This window comes from Canis aureus, chromosome 8, assembly GCF_053574225.1.
Source record: "Canis aureus isolate CA01 chromosome 8, VMU_Caureus_v.1.0, whole genome shotgun sequence".
In the NCBI taxonomy this organism is placed as follows: domain Eukaryota; kingdom Metazoa; phylum Chordata; class Mammalia; order Carnivora; family Canidae; genus Canis; species Canis aureus.
Genome location: NC_135618.1, coordinates 38,700,122 through 38,724,868, shown reverse-complemented (window position 1 = coordinate 38,724,868; position 24,747 = coordinate 38,700,122). Strand labels below are relative to the sequence as shown.

The following is a 24,747-nucleotide window of genomic DNA, read 5'->3' as shown; positions in this document are numbered from 1 at the left end:
TGCTGGGAGACGCGGACGGATGGGGCGGCGGCGAGGACAGGGGGCACCTGAGTGAGGGAGGTGGGGCCCCCGTGGCCGCAGGGAGCAGGAGGTCGGGATACTGGGAAGCCCCTGGGAGGCTCCTGGGAGGCTTGCTGAGCTCAGGGCTCGGCCGTGAGACTGGCTGGGAGGTTGGTAGAGCGGTAGGAGCGTCGGGGAAATCCTCTGCGGGGAAGAGGCATCTGAGGCCAACGGAGAGCAAGGAGAGCCTTCCAGGCCGGAGAGGCCAGTGCCCCGCGTGGGGAAGGCGGTGCTGCCTGGAAGGGGGCGGCCGGCAAGCACATGGTGGCAGGGCGGCCCAGGCCTGGGCTCTGCGTTTATTCACCCTTCTATTTACAAGGTCCCTTGGCCCTGGGCCCCCCACATCTCGGCCCCCATGCTGCCTTCTGGGGTGGCCTCGGCCTCCCCTTGCGGGGCGCCCACGAGCATCACGTCCTCCTCCTCCAGGAAGCCTCCGAGCTGGGCCAGCTGTCTGCGGACGAGATTGGCCGTGCGGTGCACTTCGCGCATGCGCCGCAGCAGGCCCAGCACCAGGGTCCGGCTGCGCTCCTGCCGCCGGCTCCAGGCCTCGCGCAGCTCGCGGTAGCAGTTGTGGCGCGCACGCTCCACCGGCCCCAGGGTGGCCCCGCAGCCCAGCGGGCAGCGCTCCTGGGCCCCGTGTGGGCAGTGCTGCCGATGCTCGGCCAGGGCCCCACGCGGCACCCGTGCTGTGCAGCCCTCGTGGGGGCAGGCCATCAGCTCGAACGGGCATGAGTCCTGGTGCCCCCTTCGATGGGCCAGGGGGCACGTCACCGAGCAGCCAGCTTCCGCGTTCTTGCACTGGGGGTAGGGGAGAGCACCACGTGAGCCCAACCAGGCCGGACATAGCAGCCTACCTTACATAGAATCCCCCGTGGTGTTCCTGATCTGAGAGCCTGCCAAGGCCTAGGCATCAGTGATGTGGACGGTAAAGAGTTGGACAATTGTTTGGAGGTGGGGAGACTCTAGACCCCTGAGAGCAGGGGCACAGGGCTGGCCTGCTCTCGCAGTTCTAGTGACATGCTTTTGTTTTGTTTTTCCCCTAATCTTCATCTATTAGGGGACTATAGTGATGGCCAGCACAGCTGACATTCCATCCTCTAAAAATCTTGTATAATCCCCATTTTACAACTGCGGCCCCAGGGGCTCAGGTTAAATAATTTGCCCAAAGTCACACAGCAAAGAAGTGGTAGAGAGGGGTCTCAAACTCAGGCAGGACTGATGACCTCAGGGCTGCAGTCTGTCGCTGGAGCAGAAACCCTCAATTCTGAGGATAGGATGCTCCTTACCCTCTCTCCTGGCTCTGTCCCTCCCCTGGCAGGAGCGAGAAGGGTGCTCGGAGTAAGGGCTTCAAGCTACCTTGACTTCCAGGCGGCCAATGGTCCTCCGGAGTTTATTTACATGGACCATCTTTTTCCGTTTCACTTCTTTCCTGCAGCACGGACAGGTCTTCTGTCTAGGAGGCAGGAGCAGGGGGGAGTGTTGGCAGCTGGTAGGGACCAAGTAGCAGCAACACGCCTTCCCAGTGGTCCCTTCTCTCAGGCCCAAATAGGCCTGAGGACTTCATGGGGATATCAGCTCTGAAGCTGGGGCCACGGGCTGTAAATACCACTCGGTGCGGGGACACACAGGTTTTAGGGTCCTAGATTTGGCAGCTCTTAAGGCCATTATGACCTAATGCTTGGCGGACCTTCCTCTCTGTTCTGGGCTGCAAGAATGGCCACAGCCCTGCCCGTCCTCCCAGCCACTTGAGTGCCCACTAGCACCTGGCTAGCCACCGGAGGATGCATTTCTTGCAGAAGATGTGGCTGCATGGCAACCTCACTGGTCTCTTGAGAACTCCGTGGCACACGGAACATAGGAAGTTGCAGTCAGGAGGGCTGGCGAAGAGGTTGAGATCATATCCGCCACTCTGCAAAGGCCAGGCCAAAATCAGGGCCTGGCGGACCAGTATCCACCCGCATACCCAGAGGGAAACCCAGGATGGGGAGGTTGGCCATGTGAGAGCCCCAAGTGGAATGCTGGGTCAGGACCCACTATGAAGGGACAGCTGTGAGGGTCAGGGTCCTCCATGACTACCAATCCCCAGCAGGGGAAGCCAATTTTGGCCTAACTCCAGGTCAGAGCTCTTGGAAAGGTGGGTTTCCTTTGTCTGTTTGGGACCCTGTAATCCACTGTTCACCCTTTCTCAGAGTGCAGAGTGGGGTCAGTTCTGGGCAGGTCTTAAACAAGGAACACATTTAAAGGCCAGAGGCTCACCATGATCTATGTCTGGATGGCAGCTCCACTGACCCCCAGGGCTCAGGAGCCTCTATTTCACAGCAGGAGCAGCCCGACATCACAGTGGCATTGTCCAATCATGGCCCTGGCCCAGGGCTTACTGGGATCCTATAGCATCTGGCCCTTGCTCATAGTTGAGGGATAGGTGGTCTGGACCTGGGCAGGTCCCTGAAGCCTGTCTCAGCAGTGGGGACACCTGATCCCCAGGCAGCACAAGGCCGAAAAACCAAACTTCTGGTGGCTGTTTCCCCAAAGCTGAGGCCCTGGCAGAATGTGGGAATCCTTCCTTCTCCCTCCTCAAATAATGCTGCCCAAGCATTATCTCTAAGAGCCCTGGGACTTTTGACATAGACCCACCATCAGGTCTCTCAGGATCTAAAACTCGAACTGGCTCCAGAGTACCGATCAGGAGGGAAGGGAGGACCAGATTCCCACGCAACCTGTGGTACCACGATAGTAGTGGTGGTGTGTGGGAAAGCCTTCCAGAACAGGTAGGCCCTGCCCATCTGGGGACATCAGCTGCAACCTGAGAAGCCAGCACGGTTCCACACCTGAGGCACATAACCAGAACCGGAGATTCAGTAGCAAGAGCAGGGCGCTCACCATATCCTGAAGACCCCACCTCCCTCCTGAGAGCAACGGCCTGGGTGGGGGTGGGGGGGTGGGTGGGGGTGTGGGATGAAAACCTTTGAGCAGGCAATCTTACACTCTCACGCTTGTATTAATTTTGAAAATAAAAGTTATTTCACTGGCAAAAACAGGTTTATTTGGGAATAACACAATTGCAATTCAGGACATGCAAGCCATGGCAAAACCGTAAGCAAGCCCAGCAAACAAAGAAATTTTATTTCGCGGAGAAAGTCGGGAGGGATTTTTCTGAGCGAGAGTTCAGGGTGAGGGCGGCTTCTCACGGGCGGAGTTGCCCGAGGAAGTCGCACATCCTTCCCCGTCGGGGTCGGTAACTGAGTTGAGCGGCGGGGCTCCTCCTGGAGGCCGCCCTGCTTCCCCTTCGCACCTGCGGGTGGCTCGGTGCCCCGCCCAAGTCCCCTCAAGCGCAAAAGTACCTGACCTGCTACTGTGGAAGCTGTGCGGTGTGGGACCTGGGCCGGCCGACCCGCGGGAGCCCGGCTGGCGGAGCTGGGGTGGGGGGCGGCAGGAGGCCGCGCTCCGGGGCGTCTGCGTCCTGCGGACAGAACACGGGGTCAGGAGTCAGAGGTTAGGGATCAAGGGCCAGAGCACCTGCGGCCCGGGGCGGCGGGGCGCTTGTCGGGGCCTGGGTTTCACCTCTCCACAAGGACCAGTGGGCGGTGAGCTGAGGCCCCCGGTGGCTCTGGGCGCCGAATCTCACCCGCGGCCACGGGCAGGGCCGCAGGTGATTTTCAACCAACGCCGACCCGCCGACTGCCGCAGGGGGACGCGGCGAGGCGCGGGCCTACCTGCAGCGCGGGCCTACCTGCAGCGCGAGCAGCCGGGCCGCGGCGGCACGCGGCAGCAGGAGCGCAGAGCCAATGTGCGCAAGCGCACGGGGAGCCGGCCGGGGCGCCTGGGAGCGCGCCTCCACCGCTCTTATAGGCTCGCGCTCGGGGCGGGGCACCCGAGATCTCGCGGTACTTGGTGTAGGATAAATACTCCCTCCGCGCGGACTCGTTCTTCTTCTCCGAGAGAACACGTGAGTCTCCGTGTCGCCGGCGGCGGCGCGCGGGCCGGGGCGGCGGGAACTCGCGGCGGTCGGGTGGGGGGGCTCGCACCCGCGCCGCGGCGCCATCGGGCGGGGGTCGTGGCTCCCGGCGCCCGCGGGTGGGAGGGCCTCGCTGACTGGTGGGTTCTCGCGTCCCTTTCAGCAAATGGCGGATGACGCCGGTGCTGCGGGAGGGCCCGGAGGCCCCGGGGGCCCCGGAATGGGAGGCCGCGGCGGCTTCCGCGGAGGCTTCGGCAGCGGCATCCGGGGCCGCGGGCGTGGCCGTGGTCGGGGCCGGGGCCGGGGCCGCGGAGCTCGCGGAGGCAAGGCGGAGGACAAGGAGGTAGGTTCAGGCTTGGTGGGGGCTGGGCGGCGCCGGTCAGGGGCCCTACTCACCCGCGCCTCTCCTCCAGTGGATCCCCGTCACCAAGCTGGGCCGCCTGGTCAAGGACATGAAGATCAAGTCTCTGGAGGAGATCTATCTGTTTTCTCTGCCCATCAAGGTAGCGGCGTGGGCAGCTGCGGTCTCCGCGAGGCTCCTTCGGCCTGGGGCGGGATGTGTCCACGGGGGCCAAGGCTCCACGGGTCGGGGGAGAGGGAGTGTCCAGGTGCCCTACCTCTGACTGTGAGTGCCCGGCTTAGAGAGGAGAGCCTGGGCAACTGGAAAACCAGTTCTACGGGTCCAGGTGGAGGTTCTTAACCCCGTTTACAGGGGTTTTGAGCTTTTGTTAAGTGGTTTTGACATTGTTTCTTACTCCATAGGAATCTGAGATCATTGACTTTTTCTTGGGGGCGTCCCTCAAGGATGAGGTCTTGAAAATCATGCCCGTGCAAAAGCAGACCCGTGCTGGCCAACGGACCAGGTTCAAGGTATCCTAGTCCCCTTCTGGTTTCCCAGCCTATTTCTGCCAAGAGGTTTGGGAGAACTCTCTCAGCTCTGCATGGTCATGCTTGCTGTCACACGCGTGGCTTTCGTAAAGGGGAGAGAGAGAAAGGATCTCCTCCGGACCTCAGAGTGGCCTTACTGTGGCCACTCTTTCCTGGAGGGGTGCCACAGGTCCTGGTTGGTGGCTGCTGAGGCCGTGCCAGCCAGTGGACCACCAGCCATCTCAGGCTCTTCACAGGCATTCGTTGCCATCGGAGATTACAACGGACACGTGGGTCTGGGCGTCAAGTGCTCCAAGGAGGTAGCCACTGCCATCCGTGGGGCCATCATCCTGGCCAAGCTTTCCATTGTCCCCGTGCGACGAGGCTACTGGGGGAACAAGATCGGCAAGCCCCACACTGTCCCATGCAAGGTAGGCTTGGGGTAGTGAGTGATGGGTTCTGCAATGGCACAGGCTCCCCATAGCTCATTTCCTGACATCTCCACACTTTGTAGGTGACTGGTCGCTGTGGTTCTGTGCTGGTGCGTCTCATCCCTGCCCCCAGAGGCACTGGCATTGTCTCGGCCCCTGTGCCCAAGAAGCTACTGATGATGGCTGGTATTGACGACTGCTATACTTCGGCCAGGGGCTGCACTGCCACCCTGGGGAACTTTGGTAGGTGGTCCTCGTGGACACTGTGGCCTCTCTCAGCTCCGCTTAATCACACTTATTGTGTGCTTGGCGTATTTTCAGAGAGATAGAGGAAGGCCCTCCTAATGCACGGCAGACTGGCCCCAACTGGCCTCTCTGTTCCTAGGAGCGCAACAGCTTTTGTCTGCATCTGGGGTGTTCCACCAATCCGCCAACCCTCTTCTGTTTTCTCTTCCAGCCAAGGCTACTTTTGATGCGATCTCTAAGACCTACAGCTATCTCACCCCTGATCTCTGGAAAGAGACTGTGTTCACCAAGTCTCCCTATCAGGTACCGCCTGCCAAGACACCTCATTAACCTAGACAAGGGCACGGGGTGCTGGGGTGTGGCTACAACTCATACCTTGTCTTTTTTTAGGAATTCACTGACCATCTTGTAAAGACCCACACCAGAGTCTCCGTGCAGAGGACCCAGGCTCCAGCTGTGGCCACCACATAGTTTTATACAAGAAAAATAAAAGTGAATTAAAGCTTGTTAATAGTGCCTTTCTTTATTTCTCTTCAGTAGTTGAATTTAAAGGTAGATAAACCAAGTCATTAGTAGGTCAAGGTTGGAGATCAAAGGTGTTACCAGAAACTGATTTCTTATTTTTTTATTTTGAGGATAATCTTGTAAAGAGGCTCAAGGAGCTGCCTTAGGCAGCAGCAGCCTCTTTAGCAGCTTTTCTCTCTGCCAGCATCCGCTGCTTCTGTTTAGCCAGGCACTTCCTAGCAGAATAATGGGCTCCCAGGTCGTGATCTAGGAAAGAGACCGGAGTAAGGAAGTCAGGCCAGTTTTCCAGGATGCAGACCAGGGTCTTCTCTAAGTGGGGAGGAAACGCAGCTAGCTAAGTGCTGAGCAGAAAAGGGACCTGGGATGTAGTGATTCTCTTAATACCTCTCCCCCAACCAACTGGCACTCTATGGGCAGTGATGTTTCTAAAAACTGGAGGGCAGCCCGGGTGGTGCAGCTGTCAGCCCAGGGCATGATCCTGGAGACCTGGGATCCAGTCCCACGTCAGGCTTCCTGCATGGAGCCTGCTTCTCCCTCTGCCCCTGTCTCTCCTGAATAAAATCTTAAAAAAAAACCAAAAACTGGAGAGAATGTGGAAGGTTCAAGGAAGAGGCCAGGGTGGGGGGGTGCTTACAGCGGTCCTGGTAGGCCTTGGCCACCTGGGTGAACTGCTCCAGCTCCTTGGCACAGTTCTGCCTATAGCTCTCACCTTCCCGCTGCTGACAGGCCTTCAGCCTCTCCTGGATAATGTTGACGATTTCTTGATCCACTTTACTGAAAAGAACCAGAAAAGTGGTCTTTGAGGAATCCTTTCCCTGTACCCAGAGATGGTAGAATGAAAATGAGACCTTACAGCTCTGTTGTCTGGCCGCTGCACCCTCAAGACCTGGGCCAACCCCAGGAGGCATTCTTGCCAGCTGACCACCATCCCACGGTACCCCAGGGAATGAGAGCCCAACAGGAGATGCTGACCGTGCCAGGCTCACCATTCCCCTATTAAGGAGGAACACCCACAGGCAGGACCTACTAGTCTCTTCTCCATTGCATTTCTGCTTCAAACATGCACAAGACATCCTTTTCCTGGCACTCTGTGATGTCTGGCACACGGCGGAACTCCCGGTGGTAGTAGTAATACCTGTTCTTTGCATGCTGCCGATCTATAAACTCTGTAAAGAAAAAACCCCAGACTCAATGGCCCCGTTGGTTTACACAGGCCACAGTCAGAACTGTTCTTAGCTTTGTTCTTTCTCACAAGCCACGGACGGGGCAGATTTCCCAAACGTTCCTAGCTTTCACAAAGACTGCCAATTAGACTCTGGATGGGTGTGGCTGGTGGTCCTGGGTTTACAGATGGTGAGGTCTACTGTTGACGGAGGGCCTCCCGGGAGCCAGGCACCCTGGGTATTCTCTGGGTAGATCCCAGTACAGAGTACTGAGGCCCAGAGAACTCAGGAGTCTTAACCCATGCTCGGCGAGCCCACACCCTTCTACAAGTCCTACCTCCTGGCCAACCTCCGCCACCACACAGGCTTCCCTGTGTAGGCAGAGGCCCCGTGCCAGTTTTGCCACCAGTGACCTTCTGGCCTCAACATCCCTGCCCATAAAGTTGACTGGTAGGAACCAGTGAAATCATCCCTCCAGACACATAAAACACTTTGTAAGAAACAGAGTGGGTCCCCTGCTGTGCCTTTCCCAGCCGCGGGGGTCTGATCTGCGGACTATCTAAAGAAAGAGCCACCAGGGCATGCTATACACTCCAGATGTTGTTGCTGAATGAATTGGTTAATGAAATGCATGATGCACTGCCTGGCACTAGTGACTGAGTGCCCGTGCGCTCCTGCTGCTGCCTCCACTGGGCTAGCTGCACAACACATCGGGCAACAAAGAGCTGTTTTAAACACCTGCCTGGTTTGGACCGGAGATGGGGGATATGGACAGGTCAAACGCGAACACGCGAGAATACAAGTCAGGGCACATCTAGGTTGAGGGAACCTCGGCCATCACCCGACCACCGCGGTCACTGTGCAGGTGTGCAGGGAGGATGAGGTTTAGCAAGCTGCAGGCCAGGGGTGCAGGGGGGGCTCCCCGGGCGGTGCCGGCCGGAAACAGTGAGGGTCTCGGGGCGGGAGGGGGAGCGGGGGGGGGTGCAGTTGCAGAGCCCGGGGAGCGGCGGGGGCCCCGGATGGGGTCCGTACCTCTCACTAGGGTCACCGGCCGGTCCACGAGGACATCGAAGGCCTTCGTCAAATAGGTTACGGGGTTGGGCACCGAGGTCTGCGGCGAGGGCGCCGGCGTGCGGCGCGGGGGCTCGGGGTACACATCCTTGTCCCAGCTGTCCGGCATGGCGGCGGCGGTGCGTGGCGGAGACAGTCCACTCTCGGGCGCGCGACACCGGCCTCCGCCTGGGTCCCACGGCCTAGTTCGCCCGCCGCAGAGGACGCCCTAGGGAGGTTGCGCCTGCGCAGGAGGGGGCGGGGGCGGTGCTCGCGAGGCACCATGGAACTTGTAGTTCGCCAGCCGCAGAGGAGGCGCTAGGGCGGCTGCGCTAAGAAGGGCGACTGCCGCTCGCGGGGCAGCATGGGACTTGTAGTTCCTTCGGCCAGCCCAATGGTGGGCCCGGTCAGCCCTGCGCGCGTGGCCTGCCCGCTGTGTCTCCATCACGTGTCCGGTGTGCTGGGCGTTCGGGATACTCTGGTGGAGACAGCAGAGACCCCTGCTTGCATTAGTATTATTTTTTTTCCTGCTTACATTCTAAGACCAGATAGACACAGGAATAAGTGAACTGTTCACAGGTTCGTGGGTGTACAGGCACGTGTACAGGCTCGTGCAAATGCAGCAGGGAGCAAGATAAACGCAGCTGGGCTCTTCTGGAGAACTCTGGCCACTAGAACAAACTACCAAACACCCTGCTCTTTCAGGAAGCCTTCCTGAATTGCCTCTTCCCTTCAGCCCTCTCTGGGTTCCACTTTGTCTTCTAGGGCCTCTCCTGGACTGGCTAATGCCAGGGAGCTTGGGGGTCCTCTCTCGGGCTTGCCACCAGAGGCTTCTCCCACCCACAGGGGGAGGTGGCTTCTACCCGGGGTGCCCAGTGCTGCGGCCTAGTTCTGATGGTTCTGCCCTGCCCCTGAGGGCTATTGTGCTGACCCTGGCCCTGATGGCCACCCTGGGTGATCTCCATGACCGCCAGGGCCCCTGGCCAGTACCAGGGAGGGCGCTGGTCACTTCATGCCTAGGGACTGGGGCCAGGGGCGCGGAGCCATCAACTCTGTGGATACAGAGAATCTGTGATCACAGAAATAGCAAATGGTAAAATACATGCTGACAAAAAGAATTTTTTTAGACATTTTTTAAAATTTTTATTTATTTATGATAGTCACAGAGAGAGAGAGGCAGAGACATAGGCAGAGGGAGAAGCAGGCTCCATGCACCGATAGCCCGATGTGGGATTCGATCCCGGGTCTCCAGGATCACGCCCTGGGCCAAAGGCAGGCGCTAAACCGCTGCACCACCCAGGGATCCCGACAAAAAGAATTAAAAAAAAAGATTATTTCTTTATTTGAGAGAGAGGGAGAGTGAGTGCAGTAGCAGGGGGAGGAGCAGAGGGAGAGGGAGGAGCAGGCTCCTCACTGAGCAGGGACCCCCCCTCCGCCCTATGTGGGGCTTGACATGGGACTGGGATCCCAGGACCCTGAGATCATGACCTGAGCTCAAGACAGACCCTTCACTGACAGAGCCACCCAGGCAGTCCTTGACTGGACAAGGGGGGACCCAATAGATCCAGGTGGGAGCTGCTCCTGCTGCCGCCACCACCACATGGCTCAGCAGAATAGGAGAGAGCAGAGAACTCAGGGGAAGGCACCGGGGTGGCAGCTGTCGGCTGCTACCAGGCAGCAGCGGGACTTGCAGGTCATGTAGCAGAAGCAGCAGGAGGCAAATGGGGCGAGGAACCCATGCAGCTCGTGGCTCTGTGCCCGGCCCTCTGCTTTCTGGCCTGTGGGCCTGGCATCAGTCCCACCAGGGCGGGCTGTCCTACAGCGCTCGCAGGCCTCCACTGGGGCAGGCCCTTTGCCCTGAGTCTGTGGGCGTCCCTTCTGTGCTTCCTCGCCTCGGGTAGCCTCTCTGGGGCCTCATGCTTGCCCCTTCCTAGGATTTTATTCCTGCGGGACCCGGCTTTGTGACGAACGAAGAGAACTGTGACATTTTAGCAGTGAGTCTTAGCACCAGCAAGGCACGGTCCACAGGCGCTCGGACGTGTCAGGCTGTGAAACTAATTCTTCAGGATCTGAACTTTATAACCACAGAGTGTTTGATCATAGCTCTTACCACCTGCCCCACCGCACCCCCCGCAGTTGTCCAGCCCAACTCTCAGCCCCAGGACCAGAGTTCCCTGTGCCTCATGGCCAGCACGCTGGACCAGCGGCCTGAAGGAAGCCCCGCCGCACCTGGGGCTCCCCGACTCCTTTGCGGCCCAGGGGCTCCTGTCCTGGGAGGGTAACGTGAGGCCGCGAGGCTGAACACAAAGAGGGTGTGGCCCAGCTCCAGGGCCCTCAAGGAAGGGAGTGACAGGCCTGGTCCAGGTGTCCCCACCCCAGGCTGCCCATCGGATGCCCCCTTTGCCCCGCCCCAGGCCGGGCGCGCTCCTGGCACCGGAGCCCGTGCCTGCCACGGGACATAACCAAGCTCCCCTGCCAGGGGCTAAATCTGGGAGCTGGCTGCTATGCGTCCTGGCCCTGCCACTCGACCTCCGGTGCCTGTCGGGAGGCCCCTTCCCTCCCTGACCTGCGGGGACCAGCTACCATGGTCAGTGGGCTGGGGGGCTGGAGCCGGCTTCCTGGGAGGGCCACGTGGGCTTCTGGAGTCCTTCCCGGCAGGCATGGGCCTTGGGCCTGCGGGGGAGTCGCTCCCGGAAGGGGACAGCGGGGGGCCAGAGCTCGGCTTGCCAGGCCTTGAGTGGGCAAAGAGACGGGTAGATGGCCGTGGCCCCCTGTCCTTTTAGCCCTCAGCCGCAGTGGGGGCCTGTCCTCCTGGGGCCAAGCCCACTGAAGCAGGGACCCCGAGGGGGAGGACAGCTCGTGCTGGCTCTGTCCCTGAGACACAGCCCCTGAGCCCACTGTCCCTCTCTCCCTGTGGACAGAGGGAGGTGCTCGAGGCCACGGGTCCCAGTCTGGGGTCTCTGACTCCCGTCTGGGGGCTGGGCCCATTCAGCGCACACCCCCAGGGACGCCCCGGCCCTGACCGCCCCCTCCTGCCCCCAGTCCCACCGGAAGTTCTCTGCCCCTCGGCACGGACACCTGGGCTTCCTGCCCCACAAGAGGAGCAGCCGGCACCGGGGCAAGGTGAAGACGTGGCCTCGGGACGACCCCAGCCGGCCCGTGCACCTCACGGCTTTCCTGGGCTACAAGGCCGGCATGACGCACACGCTGCGAGAGGTGCACAGGCCAGGGCTCAGTGAGTGGCTGCGGCGGGGCCACGGGGACGGGGCGCGGCCTGCCCGCCTGGCACCGCCCCCAAGGACTTCGGGGTGCTGGGAGCCAGAACCGGGGGCCAGGAGGGGAAGCCCCGGGAAGGGCGAGGCCCCGCCCTGGGCGCCGCGTTCAGAGCGCTGTCCTCAAGCCCTGGGCACCGACCACACCGTGGGGGCCGCGCTGTCACTGAGGAAATCAGCCGGTCCCCAAACTTGCCCGGCGCCCCGCTAGCGAGGGAGGAGCTGCCGTTCAAAGACGGGTGCCCCGAACATGCGGTTTGTTTTGTGATCAGGGTCGCATGTGGCTGTAATAAGGAAAAATCCAGAGATCCCCACGCTTTACCCCATTTCCCCCTGGAAATACCTTATAAAAGTGTGGGAATAGGTCACAACCGGGTATCGATGTGGATACAACCTACGGATGCTGTTCCGGTTTCCCTGGTCAGGGCGTGTGTGTGTGCGCCCGCGCACGCATGTCCTTCTCCCAGGTTCTGTCCTGTGTAAGTGTGTGCCTGGAACATTCCATCCCCACAGGGGTCCTTCCTATTGCCCTTTCATAGCTTCAGCCACGACCCTCCAACTGCTTGGCACCTGCTCATCTGTTCTTAATCTCTCCTCCTTCATCTCTCCTCCAATATTTTTATTGATTTATTTTTTAAAGATTTTAAAATTTATTTTTTATTTTTTAAAGATTTATTTATTTATTCAGAGAGAGAGAGAGAGAGAAGCAGAGACATAGGCAGAGGGGGAAGCAGGCTCCATGCAGGCAGCCCGACGTGGGACTCGATCCAGGGTCCCCAGGATCACGCCCTGGGCTGCAGGCGGCGTTAAACCGCTGTGCCACCAGGACTGCCCAAGATTTTAAAATTTATTTGAGAGAGAGAGAGAGAATGCAGGGAGGGGGAGGGGGTGGGGGCGGGGGGAGGTGGAGAGAATGTAAAGCAGGCTCCCCGCTGAGCATGGAGCCCGATGTCAGGGGGCTCAATCTCACCACCCTGAGATCATGACCTGAGCTGAAATCAAGAGTCGGACACTTTGGGGCACCTGGTGGCTCAGTGGTTGAACGTTTGTCTTCGGCTCAGGGCGTGACCCCGAGATCCTGAGATCCAGTCCAACATCGGGCTCCCTGCGTGGAGCCTGCTTCTCCCTCTGCCTGTGTCTCTGCCTCTCTGTGTCTCTCGTTAATAATAATAATAATAATAATAATAACAATAATAATAAAGAGTTGAACTCTTAACTGAGTGCACCACCCAGGTGCCCTTCTCCTAATATATGATTTAAACATAAACTTTTACTTTGTATCAGTCTCAGTAATAACTTTTATAAAATCATTGGTTTTGGACAAATTATAGGTATTTTTCTAGAACTTGACCACATACATTCATAACCATTAAAATTAAAGATGATCCTGTGTGCTCCCCTTAAGGAGTCCCGACCCTGCCCTTCGGGAATGCTGCCCTGGCTGTTGGCTGTTGTAGCTCATTTCCAGATGACCTGGCAGGGAAACTGAGGCAGGGAGCAGGCAGGCCCTGCCTGAAATCTCAGAGCCAGAGCGTGCCTTGACCAGCACCTGCTCCACGCCCAGGGCAGAACAGAGGGAGAAGGGCCGGGGGCTGGAGTTCAGTGGGGCCCCTGGGCAGGAGGGGCTGTAGCTGACTCTTCCACCTACCACCTGCCCCCGTGGGCCCCGCAGGCCCTCCTCCATGTTCCTGTCTCTGGGTCTCATCTAGAAATTTCCAAGCGGGAGGAAGTGGAGGCAGTGACAATCGTGGAGACGCCGCCTCTAGTGGTGATCGGCGTTGTGGGCTACGTGGCCACCCCTCGAGGCCTGAGGAGCTTCAAGACCATCTTCGCAGAACACCTGAGTGACGAGTGCCGTCGCCGCTTCTACAAGGACTGGTGAGGGCTGCCGTTGCGTGGAGCTGGCCTGTCCCTCCATCCTCAGCCCTGTCCTGGAGCGGCGGGGGTGGGCAGGCAGGAGAACGGTCAGCCGGATGGAAGCGTGGCTATGGGGGGTTGCCTTTGCTTCAATAAAAGGCGAGTGCTAGGAGACTGGAGTAGGAACTGGGGTAGTGGAAGAGAGGGAGCAAGTATTCTAACCCTCAGGGTTATGTTAAAGCACTAATGTGATGGAATGTCAGTGTCGGCTCAGAGCTTCCTAGCAGCCAGGGTGAAAAGGGAAAGAGCCAGCAGCAAGCTCTTCTCCTCAGAAAGAAAGGCATAATTGGGCCTTAGATCTTCCCTGGCACTAAGTCCTGAAAGGGAAGCCCACCTGCCCAAGGAACCTCACAGACACTCCCATCCTCACTGAGTCGGAGGCACACCCCACCCTGGCCCTCTGTGGGAGCTAACGAGCACCAGCCCATGAGCCAGAGCAGGCTGTATGACCACAGGCAAGCTGGCTGGCCTCGTAGAGCCTCCAGGATTGTGCCCCGCCGTCACAGACACCGTCACAGACACCGTCAGACGGAGACACCGCAGGATGGAGAGATCTCTGTGTCACGCGGCCACTGGGAGGCTCACACGAGCCGTGAGTCCAGTGCTCCGCACACGGAAAGAGCTCACCGAATGACAGCTGGCCTTGGATTTGCTCTTTCTTTCTTTCTTTCTTTCTTTCTTTCTTTCTTTCTTTCTTTCTTTCTTCTTTTGTTTTCTTTTTCTTTTTCTTTTTCTTTTCTTTTTTTTTTTAAGATTTTATTTACTGGGCAACCCTGGTGGCTTAGCTAAACTGCTAAGGTTTAGCGCCGCCTTCAGCCCAGGGCATGATCCTGGAGACCCGGGATTGAGTCCCATGTCAGGCTCCCCCACGGAGCCTGCTTCTCCCTTTGCCTGTGTCTCTGCCTCTCTCTCTCTCTTTCTCTCTCTCTGTGTCACTAATAAATAAATAAAATCTTTAAAAAATAGATTTTATTTACTTATTAACGAGAGGCACATAGACAGAGGCAGAGACACAGGCAGAGGGAGAAGCAGGCTCCCCAAGAGGAGCTTGGTGTGGGACTTGATCCCAGGACCTGGGATCACGACCTGGGCGGGTCAGGCACTAAACCTCAGAGCCACCCAGGGATCCCATGAGCCACCCAGGGATCCTGGTTTTGCTCTTTCAATTTGCCCGTCATCCAGGGGCTTTGACTTTTGTGAACTTTGGTTTCTTTGTCTGTAGAATGGGGACCATACGTCTACCTTCCAGACTTTGGGTGAGGGTGACCAACAGTGTGGCGTGGCGCCTGGTCGCTATGGGCTGTTGGCCTTACAGGTGGGGTCTGGAGCTCTAGCAACATAGGCAGGTGGCTGTGGGGCTGGCCAGCACACCCCTTCCTCAAGCTGTGGCACATCTGACAGTCACTTGCAGGCCTCAGAGGCACGAGGGCGTCCACTCTACGGAGGAGGAGCCTGAGACCCGGAGAGGAAGGGACCGTCTGTGCTTACTGGGGGCGGCTGGAAGAGGGACCCCCAGGGAGGGCTCAGCCGTGGCCTCCCCAGGAAGGGGAGGAGGGAGGAGGGGTCAAACACTGTCCTAGGAGCCCTGCTTGGTGAGCCGTGGGCGTGTGCGTCCCGGACGGGCCTGGGGCGCTGCCCTGGCCGGCCCCTCTGAGTGTCTCCTGTGTGACTCAGGCATAAGAGCAAGAAGAAAGCCTTCACCAAGGCCTGCAAGAAGTGGCGCGACGCCGATGGCAAGAAGCAGCTGCAGAAAGACTTTGCCGCCATGAAGAAGTACTGCAAGGTCATTCGTGTCATTGTCCACACTCAGGTCAGCCCTACCACCTTGTCCACACTCGGTCGGTCGGGCTGGTCCCTGGGCCCACCCTCTCTCTCCTCCACCCCAGCTTCCAGGAGCCCCAGCAAATGTCAGCCTAAAAATATCACGAGCATGGGGCACGGGCCCAAAGGGTGGGGTGGCTGGCTGCGCCGGCACAGTGCCCGGGATGGGATGCTAGGTGTCCGTGCCCTGAGGGCTGTGGGGCCCTCACCACGCCTGGTGCTCACACAAGGCCCTCGCGTGCCCTGAAAGGCCTAGACCTCCTGCCAAATGTCCAGCAGAGAGGGCCAGCCACCTCCCTTCGGGTCCTGGCACTAGTGTGTATGTGAGGCAACATTCATACACAGGATCTGGCTTGATGCGGGCTGTCAGGGTGACTCATGGCTTCTGGCTTATTCTGGAACCCTCCTTGGTGCCTCAGGGACAGCCTGCCTAGGTCTGGAGCAGCACCCCACTCCTCCCCTGCCTGTCACTCTCACACTCGCCGTTCCTGGTTACCTGTGTCATGGGTTTCGTCCATTTCCCTTGATGGCCTGGAGCTCCATGGGGCAGGGGCCCCGGCTGCCTGCTCAGTGCTGTGCCTCCAGCACCCACCCGGAGCTTTGTATACAGTAGGTGCTCCATAAGTACTTCTTGAGCACTGTGCTGTGACCTCACACAGCAGCAGCCAGAGATCTCCAGAAACATGAACCATGCTGGGTCACACTCGGTACTTAGAATAAAGCCCAAGCTTCTCCCCAAAAGACCTGCCCAGGCAGGCCCCTGCTCACTTCTGACTTCATCCTGACCCGTGTTCCTCCTCACACAGTATCCTTTCCATCCCATCAACTCCCTGCCACAGGGCCTTTGCACATGCGGTTCCCTTTGGTCTTAAAAATTTTAGATCTTCACTCCGTGACTCCTTATTATTGGGGTCACCTCTAAGGGTCCTCCTCGACTGCCCTATAGGCAATAACTGTCCCCTCTACCCACAATATTCCATTAGAATACTCAGTCCTATCTAAGAATTTCCTTGATTTCTGTCCCCCAACTAGGCAGTGGTTCCATGAGGGCTAGGTAGTGGTTCCTGTCTGCCTCGTATGCTGTGCCCTCAGAGCCTAGCACAGAATATACCGTACAGGCCGGAGCCCTGGTCACCCGTTGAATGAATGCGTGCAGGAAAGCCTGCTGGGGGTCACCAGCCAGTCATGCCATGTCTGCAAGTAGGGGCTGTGGCCCTCTGGGAACCGACTGGCTGTGCCACATCCTGCAGATGAAGCTGCTGCCCTTCCGGCAGAAGAAGGCCCACATCATGGAGATCCAGCTGAATGGAGGCACAGTGGCTGAGAAGGTGGCCTGGGCCCAGGCTCGGCTAGAGAAGCAGGTGCCGGTGCACAGTGTGTTCAGCCAGAACGAGGTCATCGATGTCATTGCCGTCACCAAGGGCCGGGGTGTCAAAGGTAGGGCTGGGTGGGGATGGGGGCTTCAGGAAGGCTGCCTGGACAGGGTGGAGGCCACACTGGCCTCTAGCCACTAGCCCTCCCCCCGGCCCCCTGCAGGGGTCACGAGCCGCTGGCATACCAAGAAACTGCCCCGGAAGACCCACAAGGGGCTGCGCAAGGTGGCCTGCATTGGCGCCTGGCACCCTGCCCGTGTGGGCTGCTCCATTGCTCGGGCTGGGCAGAAGGGCTACCACCACCGCACTGAGCTCAATAAGAAGGTGCGTCCACAGTCCTGCTGGCACAGGGACACTCATGGCCTGATGTCAGGGGGTGGGGTGCATGACCCGGACGCTGCCAGGCCCCCCTAGAGGCTCTGACATGCCCCTGCCCAGGCCTGGGTCTGAGCACACATGCTGGCGGGTGTAGACAGAGCACCTGCTGCAGAGGCCACGGCTGCCTGCAATGGCCCCTTCCTCCTGGCAGATCTACCGCATTGGCCGGGGGCTGCACATGGAAGAGGGGAAGGTGGTCAAGAACAACGCGGCCACCAGCTACGATGTGACCGACAAGTCCATTACACCTCTGGTAAGTGGGGGTGGCGTGCACGTGTGCGGCAGGCGTGTGGGGTGCTGCCCCACCCCAGGAGCTCAGGCACCAGGGAGCGGCCACTTGGGTGAACACTGCGTGCTGTTCCTGCATCCTCCGAGCCTCCTGTGTGCACACCACTTACACTCCGGGTGCTGTCATGGGGTGTGGAGTACCTTGGACTCAGGCCACCGGGTTCCAACCCCAGCTGGTCTGCAGCAGCCACAGGGCCCGGAACAAGGGACCTGACTTCCCGGAGCCTCGGTTTCTCCCTCACTGAAGCGTAGATTGTTAAATGTGGCTCAGATGCCAACCTGGTTAGTGATCCTGGGTGTGGCCCTGGGCCAGGGGCTGGCACCAATCACCAGGGCCTGGATCCTGACCCACCTTCCCGCAGGGCGGCTTCCCTCACTACGGCGAAGTCAACAACGACTTCGTTATGCTGAAGGGTTGCATCGCGGGCACCAAAAAGCGGGTCATCACCCTGAGGAAGGTCAGCGCCTCTGTGGGGGGCTCGGGGGCAGCCTGCCCTGTCCTGTGCCTTGCTCCGAGGACGGTGGGGGTGGGAGGGGTCCCGGCAGGAGCTGCGGGAGGGGCTGGGGTGGCGGGAGGCGGCGGTTGAGGACCTGCATCTTGTTCCCCCCTCCCACGGACCCCCCAGTCCCTCCTGGTGCACCACAGCCGCCGGGCCCTGGAGAATATCGAGCTCAAGTTCATCGACACCACCTCCAAGTTTGGCCACGGCCGCTTCCAGACAGCCCAAGAGAAGAGGGCCTTCATGGTGAGCCCCGCCCCGGGTTCCCTGGGAGGCGTTCTCCCAGCCGGGAGGCTGCAGCAGGGGCGGGGGCGCCCCAGGACCGGGCGCGCAGGAGTCCAGCCCCCCGGTGCTGACTGGGGCAGGGGACGGCAGAGGAGCTGCAGCCGGCCAGGGCCGTATCCCCGGCTAGCGCTCGTCTGTGCCCCCAACCTCCCATCCAGGGTCCGCAGAAGAAGCATCTGGAGAAGGAAAAGCCGGAGACCTCGAGAGACCTGTAGGCGGCCTGCGATGGAGGGAGCCGGAAGCAGCGCGGCGCCTGTCGCGTCTGTCTAATAAAGTGCAGAGGCCGGCAGCCCAGGGGGCCCAGCGGTTTAGCGCCGCCTGCAGCCCGGGCGTGATCCTGGAGACCCGGTATCTAGGCCCACGTCGGGCTCCCTGCCTGGAGCCTGCTTCTCCCTTTGCCAGTGTCTCTGCCTCTCTCTGTGTGTGTGTCTCTCATGAATAAATAAATAAAATCTTAAAAAAAAAAAAGTGCAGAGGCGACTCTACTCGCCGGGTCCGGGAGCTGGGAGCGCGGGGCGGCGGGGGCGGCGGGGGCGGCGGGGGCGGCGGGGGCGGTGTATCGGCGTCCGGGACGTGATTGGTCCGCGGGGGGGGCGGGGCCTCGGCGGTGCCGGGCAGGCTCCGGGCGGTGATTGGTCCGCGGGAGGAAGGGCGGAGCCCCGGGCGCGGGCCAAGCCCGCGGGGCTTAGTGGCCGCGGAGCTGTCCGAGGCGGCGGTTCCCGTGCTGTCCTGCTGGCGCCATGTCCTTCTGCAGCTTCTTCGGGGGAGAGGTTTTCCAGAACCACTTTGAGCCGGGTATGCTCTGTGACCTCCTGGGAGGGCGGCGGGGCGGGAGCGCGCATGAGAGGGGGGGTCGCTGCCCTCCGGTCGGTGCTCTCGGAGCCCCGGAGGGGCAGACCCCTGGGGCGGGGGGCGAGTGTGGCCGCGCGGGCAGGAGTGCACGTGGGTAAAGGGCGCCCCGGAGGACGGAGGGGCCCGGGGACGTGACGGGAGAGTGGACGCTGGAGAGCGGGGTCGCTGACCTCAAGGAACGCGTGAGCGGGGCGGTCTCCGGGAGGACTCTGGGGAGTCAGGGCACACGGCAGGGGTGCCGCCGGTCGGGGGGCTTCTGGATTGGGATCTGGACTTCGGAGGGCCGCGATGGAGGATCTTGTCCAGGGGTTCCCTGATGATAGCCCTGCCCTTTCCCGTCCCTCGTCCCAGCACAGAGCTTCCCCTGCGGACACAGCAGGCCTGCCGGGGGCTTCCGCAGTCGGCCCAGAGCCCTGGGGTTGGATAACCAGGGCAGCTGCCAAGCCACTAAGTGCCTGTGAAGTTTGACCAGACGGCCTGAGTGCAGGTGGGGGGAGTGGGAGTGGTGCGGCATGCACAACCGCCCTGGTCCCAGGCTTTGAGGCCCTGGCATGTACCCTTCTGGGCTGTGCTGCTTGGTCGTGGACTAATTTGGTAAAAACATGCCCACAGGCAAGACTAGGGCAGTGCTCTTTCTTGGGGGAGGGGGAGATCTGTTGGGTGTCAGCCCTCTAGGGGGCTGCGCTGTGACACTGGGCATCTGTTGGATGTTAGCTGTGACATAGGACTCCCTGGCCAAAGACCTCCCCTGAGGCCTTCTGGCTGTGGGACCCCAGTTGTCATCGGGCTGCTCTGCCAAGCTGGAAGGTCCACTAACACAGTGGCTCCTCATTCCTCTTTGCTTCCTTCTCCAGTTGCTGGCAAAGGCTGAGTAGTTGGCAGACCCCGGGGAAGGCTGTCCTCAGGCTGGACTGTGGGTGTTGGGTACTCTAGGGGGCCCCAAGGGATTACCTGTGCTGCAAGTCAGTTTTACAACCTTTTAAATCCTTCCTCAAAGTGATCTTTTGGGGATAGGTTAAAACCTCTTCCCTAGCTCTCTCTCTTCCTGGGCCTCCTGTCTGGCGTGCAGACCATTTTTTGGGGACCATTCTCTTCCCATGTGGAGAGCAGGCCAGTGGCTGGGAGTCCAGCTCAAGGCTTCACTGGGCATCAGGAATGGCCACTTGGGAGGGGAGAGGGGCTGGGCCCTCATCGGGCTGTTGGGCTCCTTCCTGACTGCACACTCTGCAGTGAAGTGTTCTGCATCACTCACTTCCTTATCTCTAAAATGGAGAAGTCGTCTTAAAAAAAAAAATGAAAAAGGAGTGCCTGTCTGGCTCAGCTGGTAGTGCCCGTGACTCTTGGTCTCTGGGTCATGAGTGCAAGGCCCGTGTTGGGCGTGGGACTCTACTTAAACAAAACGATGAAGCTAGATGGAAAGGTGTGCATCACAGGACTAAAGACACGAGTCAATGAGATAAGTGAAAAGTGGCTCCCTGGGCGCTGGTGGGTGCTAGGACCACTGGACGTGAGCTCTGTGGTGTGTTCCCCACAGAGCCAGTACCCAGGCCTGAGGGGGCGGCATGGGGAGGACCTTCCTAGGCCTGAGTATTTGGGAGCTCACCCCAGAGAGGCTGGAGCCACTGTAACCCTTTCCCTTTCCTTCTGCCCCCAGGTGTCTATGTGTGCGCCAAGTGTGGCCACGAGCTCTTCTCCAGCCGCTCAAAGTACGCACACTCATCCCCGTGGCCCGCCTTCACGGAGACCATTCATGCAGATAGTGTGGCCAAGCGTCCAGAGCGCAATTCGCCTGAAGCCTTAAAGGTGGGTGGCAGTAGCAGAGGGTGGTGAGGGGTGCTGGCCAGGGGGGGCCTGAGGGCTCCCCACAGCTCTAGGGGCTTAGAGCCTGTCTATCCCAGGCCTCTGGCCTCAGCCAGGTGAACTGCTAGCCCAAACTCCTGGGAGAGCCTGGGGTCCTGACGGAAGCAGGGAAATAGGACCGCTTTCCTGTGTGACTCCGGGAAGGGGGTCGGCCTCTCCTGCCAGCCGTGACTTCGGGAAATGGGTGTGGGAGGACACCATCTGCTGGGGACACGGGGAGCCACTGTGCGCTTGTTTTGTGGTCTTGCCAGGTGTCCTGCGGCAAGTGTGGGAATGGGCTGGGCCACGAGTTCCTGAATGACGGCCCCAAGCCGGGGAAGTCCCGCTTCTGAATATTCAGCAGCTCACTGAAGTTCATCCCGAAAGGTGAGCTCTCCTTCTGGCAGCTGGACACAGGCCTGCTGTACATTTTTGAGGCCCAGGGGTGGGAGACACACTGTTCCATCCATTCACAGTTGCACACATGAAACATAGAGGCCCCAAAGCATACAGCCCAGGAGCTGCCCAGGGCAACCCTGAAAGGACAAGGGGGCAGGGGTCCTGACTGACCATGTGTGCCTCCACAGAGGGGCATCTGAGGGTGGATGTGGCAAAGGGTTATCCATGGGGGCCTGGCCCTTGCTGGAGACTAGAGGGGCAGGCAGGGCCCTCAGAGGCTGAGGACCGAGGCTGGGGCCGGAGCTTCTCTGAGCAGGGCTCCTCTGCAGAGTGGGCGTGCTCGCAGAGCCTCCTCCACTGGCCTGTCTGATGTGGCACACGTGGGGCCTGGCAGGCAGCAAGTGCTCAGATGGGTGCTCCCGGGGGCAGTTACAGGCTTCTCCCACTCTCTGCAAGCACGGAGCGCTCCTACGAAACTTTTCGTAAGCCAGAAATGGTGTAAAGCGAAGAGCATCTCCCACTTTCTGAAAGCTTTCGTGGTGCCACTTCTCTTTTACTAAAGACCGTGTACGTCAGTTCCTGCTTTCACTAAGTGAAGTAAATCCAAAGAGGATTTTCACTTGCGATAAAAGCCATTACCTGACTAACGTAGGTAACGCGCATGTAGCATAAATGAAATGTAAAGGCAAGGTGGCCTAAGTCAATCTTTGGGAAAGCAGGGCTCCGAGTGCTGCCAGGTTGTTTGGGCAGCCGTTGCTCATGTGAGTTTTATCTGCGCGCGGCATCCCCTATGGTCCTTAGCCCTCCGCTCACCCAGGTGCTCACGAGTCAGCACGTCTCTCGGCCCACCCGGCCCCTCTGGGCTCCTCCCCACACTTTGTAGCTCAAAGCCCAGATCCCCACTTGCCCCCGGCAGGACCGTGACCAGTGGCTGACCTCAGCTTGGTCCTTTGTGAAATGGGGTTGCTGACCGCACATGCCGGCTGCCATCCGTGAGGACTAGGGGCTAAGTGAGGGTGTCTAAGGGGCCGGCAATGATAGGGTGTGACGTGATTTTGTCCTTTTGTAGTTACTGTTCTTTGTCCTGTGGAGGAAGGAGAGACTGGGCTCTCCTGGAGATCTTGGGGAGCCATATGGGGCACACAGACTCCCCCAAGCCCAGTGCCTGGGTCCTCCTGACTGCCCTGTTCCTCAGGCTGGAGCGGGCTGGCCTGCTCAGGGAATGGCGGCTGAATTGTAATGTAGCAGTGACTTGTTTTTCTCTCTCCTCCCTCCTTTTTTTTAGGCAAAGGAACTTCTGGCTCTCAGGAGGCGTAGGTGGACAGCACATACCCATTCCAGCTGGCACTGCCCTCCGGCCATCCCACCTTGGAACTGGAACCCCAGACATTGAGACAGGGGAGGGGGCTCCTGAAGCATCGGGAAATCTTGGCTCTGTGCAGGTTCTCTTGGGGGAAAGCACTGCTAGCCCAGGATGGGCCTGCTGGGCCCAGCTGTGGGCTTACCTTGGCCTCCTGCTCCCATGGGAGGCTCAAGGAGGTAGGCTCTCAGCCTAGCTCGCCTTTGAATGATGGCACACCCCACCTTTTCTTCTCCACAGCCCACTGCCCTGTCTGGACTCACCCTGTGGGACCCGATTCTGAGATGGGCTCTGGCCCTCACCCAAGCTTGTGCTCCCCACCCCCACCGCCCCAGGCTATCCTGGGAGCCAGAATGCCAAGGGGGCAGCCGTTGCTGGCTGCTGCAGCTGCAGTCACTACATGATTCACTCTGGTTAAACCCTTCCAGGCAGCCAGAGTGGTGATGATCTGTGACCTGCTAGAGGAACAGGCCAAGGGGACAGACCTGTGATGTGTCAGTTACGGGAAGAGAAATCCTCAACCCTGTTTCACAATCTGGATTGGTACACCTTGCCTCACTCAGGCTTAGGAAAGTGGGTGTTGCTCCATTACCTTGATTGTGCAAGGCCAGGGCTGGGGAGCTCACACCTTCCCAGGAGTGTGGCTGTGCCTTCTTGCACACACTTGGAAGCTCCTGCTGCCTGGGAGGGTGGGTGACACCAAAGCCCCTCCCATCTTCACTCCTCTCTGGCATCATCAGGAGATAATAAACAAATGGACCGCGGGCATGCTGTCTTCATGCATGTCGGGGAGGCCGGGACACATTGTTTCATTGTTCCACAGATATTTACTGAGTGGGTCCAGCCCGGTTCTTGGAGATGCAGCCATAGGACAGATGGGCCCCCCTGCCCCTCAGGGTCTTCTGGTGTGTTTGAGAGGATGGAAAGTTCATGTCAGATGATGGTAAAGGCTGTGAATATCTACAGCAGGGCAGTGATGCTGGATTGTGGGGGGGCAATTAGGAAGCTAGTGCTTTGGCCCCACTGGTCAGGGAGGAGGATGCCAGTTGAGGAGGATCAGCTCAGCTCAGCAGTGACAGCTGAGAGAAGCTGGAAGAGCTTCCCAGGTGGCAGCACAGCATGTACAAAGGCCCTGAGGGCACCACCCAGGCATGCTCCAGTCCTGGAGGAGGTGGTGCAAAATGCCGCCCCAGAGGAGGTAGGTTGTACTGCAGAAGAACCACACGATTTTTCCAATGTATGTCGACAAATCCAGGATCGTGTGTAAGAATGGATATTAAGGGGTGGGATAATGGTGAAAGGAATATAAAGTTAGGTCAGGCTGAATTTATAGATAAGGGCTCACTAATCAGAGATTCCAGGTTTAATGATACAGCTCAGGGGTCTAGGGGCGGCTCTCTTTGTTGTTCAGTTGGCTGAGATATGGACCGAAAGGTGGCCGGCGGTGGAGGTGACATGCCCTGCCATGCACTGCCTTGGTAGAGGGAGGGTTTGGTAGAGGGAGGGTCCAAAGGCTTACGGAGATGGGAGTGTCAGCGTGGATTCATCCTTTAAGAACCCCTTGCCCACCTTGGCGGTCCAGAGGGGATGTGGGTGGGACTGCCCTTTCCCCGACCCCCAGCCACAGGCCAGGGGTCCCCACTGGCCTGGGGTCCCCGGCCTGTGCAGGGGCTGCTAGCTCACTGTGTGACCTTGGGTGGAGAGTTCAGCCTTCCTCTGCGGAACCCAGCCCGTCTCCTGGGGGTGGGGCGGGGCAGGGGGTGATGACAGATGTGCGGACTCAGCGTATGCCACTGTGTGGGGTAGATTCCAGACACCAAGTTGGTCAGTGGTCACCTGTGCCGAGGGAGTTGTGCAGCAGCCGGCAGGGGTCAGCGCTGACAGAAGGCACCGAGGCCGACCTTGCAGAACCCCATTCAGGAGGGGCTTTTTGCCGTTTGCCCCCACCCGCCACCTGGGCAGCCTCGCTCACTAGAAAACATCTCCATCTCTGCCCGGCTGGTGGCCAGTACTGGCTGCAACTGCTGGAAACACCCCCTGCCGGGGCCTGCAGAGGATGTGCCCTCCACCCTGTGATTCCAGCTCCTACCCCTGCCTGACTTCCTCCTGCAGGAACCCCCCGTGTCCCAAGTTGGGGCTGCCGACGTGTCTGGGACCTGCCCCTGG

At 59.5% G+C, this 24,747-nt stretch overlaps 6 protein-coding genes and 3 non-coding genes across 11 annotated transcripts; 5 read left to right on the top strand and 4 right to left on the bottom strand.

The window, feature by feature from the left end:
• Positions 1-322: 322 nt before the first annotated feature.
• RNF151 (ring finger protein 151) lies at positions 323-2,474 on the bottom strand. The gene is given in 5 exon segments (XM_077906152.1): positions 323-402; positions 404-858; positions 1,417-1,513; positions 1,824-1,969; positions 2,317-2,474. Coding segments are annotated over 5 exon segments (735 nt in total). The 5' UTR covers positions 2,320-2,474; the 3' UTR covers positions 323-368.
• A 603-nt stretch (positions 2,475-3,077) lies between these two features.
• LOC144318806 (uncharacterized) lies at positions 3,078-5,901 on the bottom strand. The gene is made up of 2 exons (XM_077906154.1): positions 3,791-5,901; positions 3,078-3,520 (listed from the first exon to the last, which is right to left on the bottom strand). The coding sequence occupies exons 1-2, from the start codon at positions 4,100-4,102 to the stop codon at positions 3,410-3,412; spliced, it is 423 nt and encodes a 140-aa protein (XP_077762280.1). The 5' UTR covers positions 4,103-5,901; the 3' UTR covers positions 3,078-3,409.
• LOC144319840 (small nucleolar RNA ACA64) lies at positions 3,599-3,725 on the bottom strand. The gene has a single exon (XR_013385549.1). It is a non-coding gene; the product is annotated as a small nucleolar RNA ACA64 (small nucleolar RNA).
• RPS2 (ribosomal protein S2) lies at positions 4,160-6,075 on the top strand. 2 transcript variants are annotated; one of them, XM_077906150.1, is made up of 7 exons: positions 4,160-4,358; positions 4,429-4,518; positions 4,778-4,885; positions 5,140-5,313; positions 5,397-5,556; positions 5,771-5,862; positions 5,950-6,075. In XM_077906150.1, exons 1-7 carry the CDS (start codon positions 4,182-4,184, stop codon positions 6,028-6,030), a joined length of 882 nt encoding a protein of 293 aa, XP_077762276.1. In that variant the 5' UTR covers positions 4,160-4,181; the 3' UTR covers positions 6,031-6,075. The 2 variants fall into 2 exon arrangements, with proteins under 2 accessions (XP_077762276.1, XP_077762277.1); XM_077906151.1 differs by lacking the exon at positions 4,429-4,518.
• Positions 4,941-5,074, top strand: LOC144319823 (small nucleolar RNA SNORA64/SNORA10 family). Its single transcript, XR_013385533.1, has one exon. It is a non-coding gene; the product is annotated as a small nucleolar RNA SNORA64/SNORA10 family (small nucleolar RNA).
• On the top strand, positions 5,583-5,711 carry LOC144319825 (small nucleolar RNA SNORA64/SNORA10 family). The gene has a single exon (XR_013385535.1). It is a non-coding gene; the product is annotated as a small nucleolar RNA SNORA64/SNORA10 family (small nucleolar RNA).
• On the bottom strand, positions 6,057-8,546 carry NDUFB10 (NADH:ubiquinone oxidoreductase subunit B10). The gene is made up of 4 exons (XM_077906153.1): positions 8,280-8,546; positions 7,112-7,250; positions 6,719-6,858; positions 6,057-6,330 (listed from the first exon to the last, which is right to left on the bottom strand). The coding sequence occupies exons 1-4, from the start codon at positions 8,425-8,427 to the stop codon at positions 6,227-6,229; spliced, it is 531 nt and encodes a 176-aa protein (XP_077762279.1). The 5' UTR covers positions 8,428-8,546; the 3' UTR covers positions 6,057-6,226.
• Positions 8,547-10,671: 2,125 nt separating this feature from the next.
• Positions 10,672-18,599, top strand: RPL3L (ribosomal protein L3 like). Of its 2 annotated transcripts, XM_077906140.1 has the most exons (10): positions 10,727-10,884; positions 11,340-11,532; positions 13,279-13,447; positions 15,161-15,296; positions 16,558-16,744; positions 16,844-17,004; positions 17,210-17,311; positions 17,709-17,804; positions 17,973-18,092; positions 18,290-18,583. In XM_077906140.1, the coding sequence occupies exons 1-10, from the start codon at positions 10,882-10,884 to the stop codon at positions 18,344-18,346; spliced, it is 1,224 nt and encodes a 407-aa protein (XP_077762266.1). In that variant the 5' UTR covers positions 10,727-10,881; the 3' UTR covers positions 18,347-18,583. The 2 variants fall into 2 exon arrangements, with proteins under 2 accessions (XP_077762267.1, XP_077762266.1); XM_077906141.1 differs by lacking the exon at positions 16,844-17,004 and having other exon boundaries at positions 10,672-10,884; positions 18,290-18,599.
• Positions 18,600-18,766: 167 nt separating this feature from the next.
• Positions 18,767-23,345, top strand: MSRB1 (methionine sulfoxide reductase B1). The gene is made up of 4 exons (XM_077906139.1): positions 18,767-18,926; positions 20,638-20,786; positions 21,095-21,209; positions 22,507-23,345. The coding sequence occupies exons 1-4, from the start codon at positions 18,872-18,874 to the stop codon at positions 22,536-22,538; spliced, it is 351 nt and encodes a 116-aa protein (XP_077762265.1). The 5' UTR covers positions 18,767-18,871; the 3' UTR covers positions 22,539-23,345.
• Positions 23,346-24,747: the final 1,402 nt, after the last annotated feature.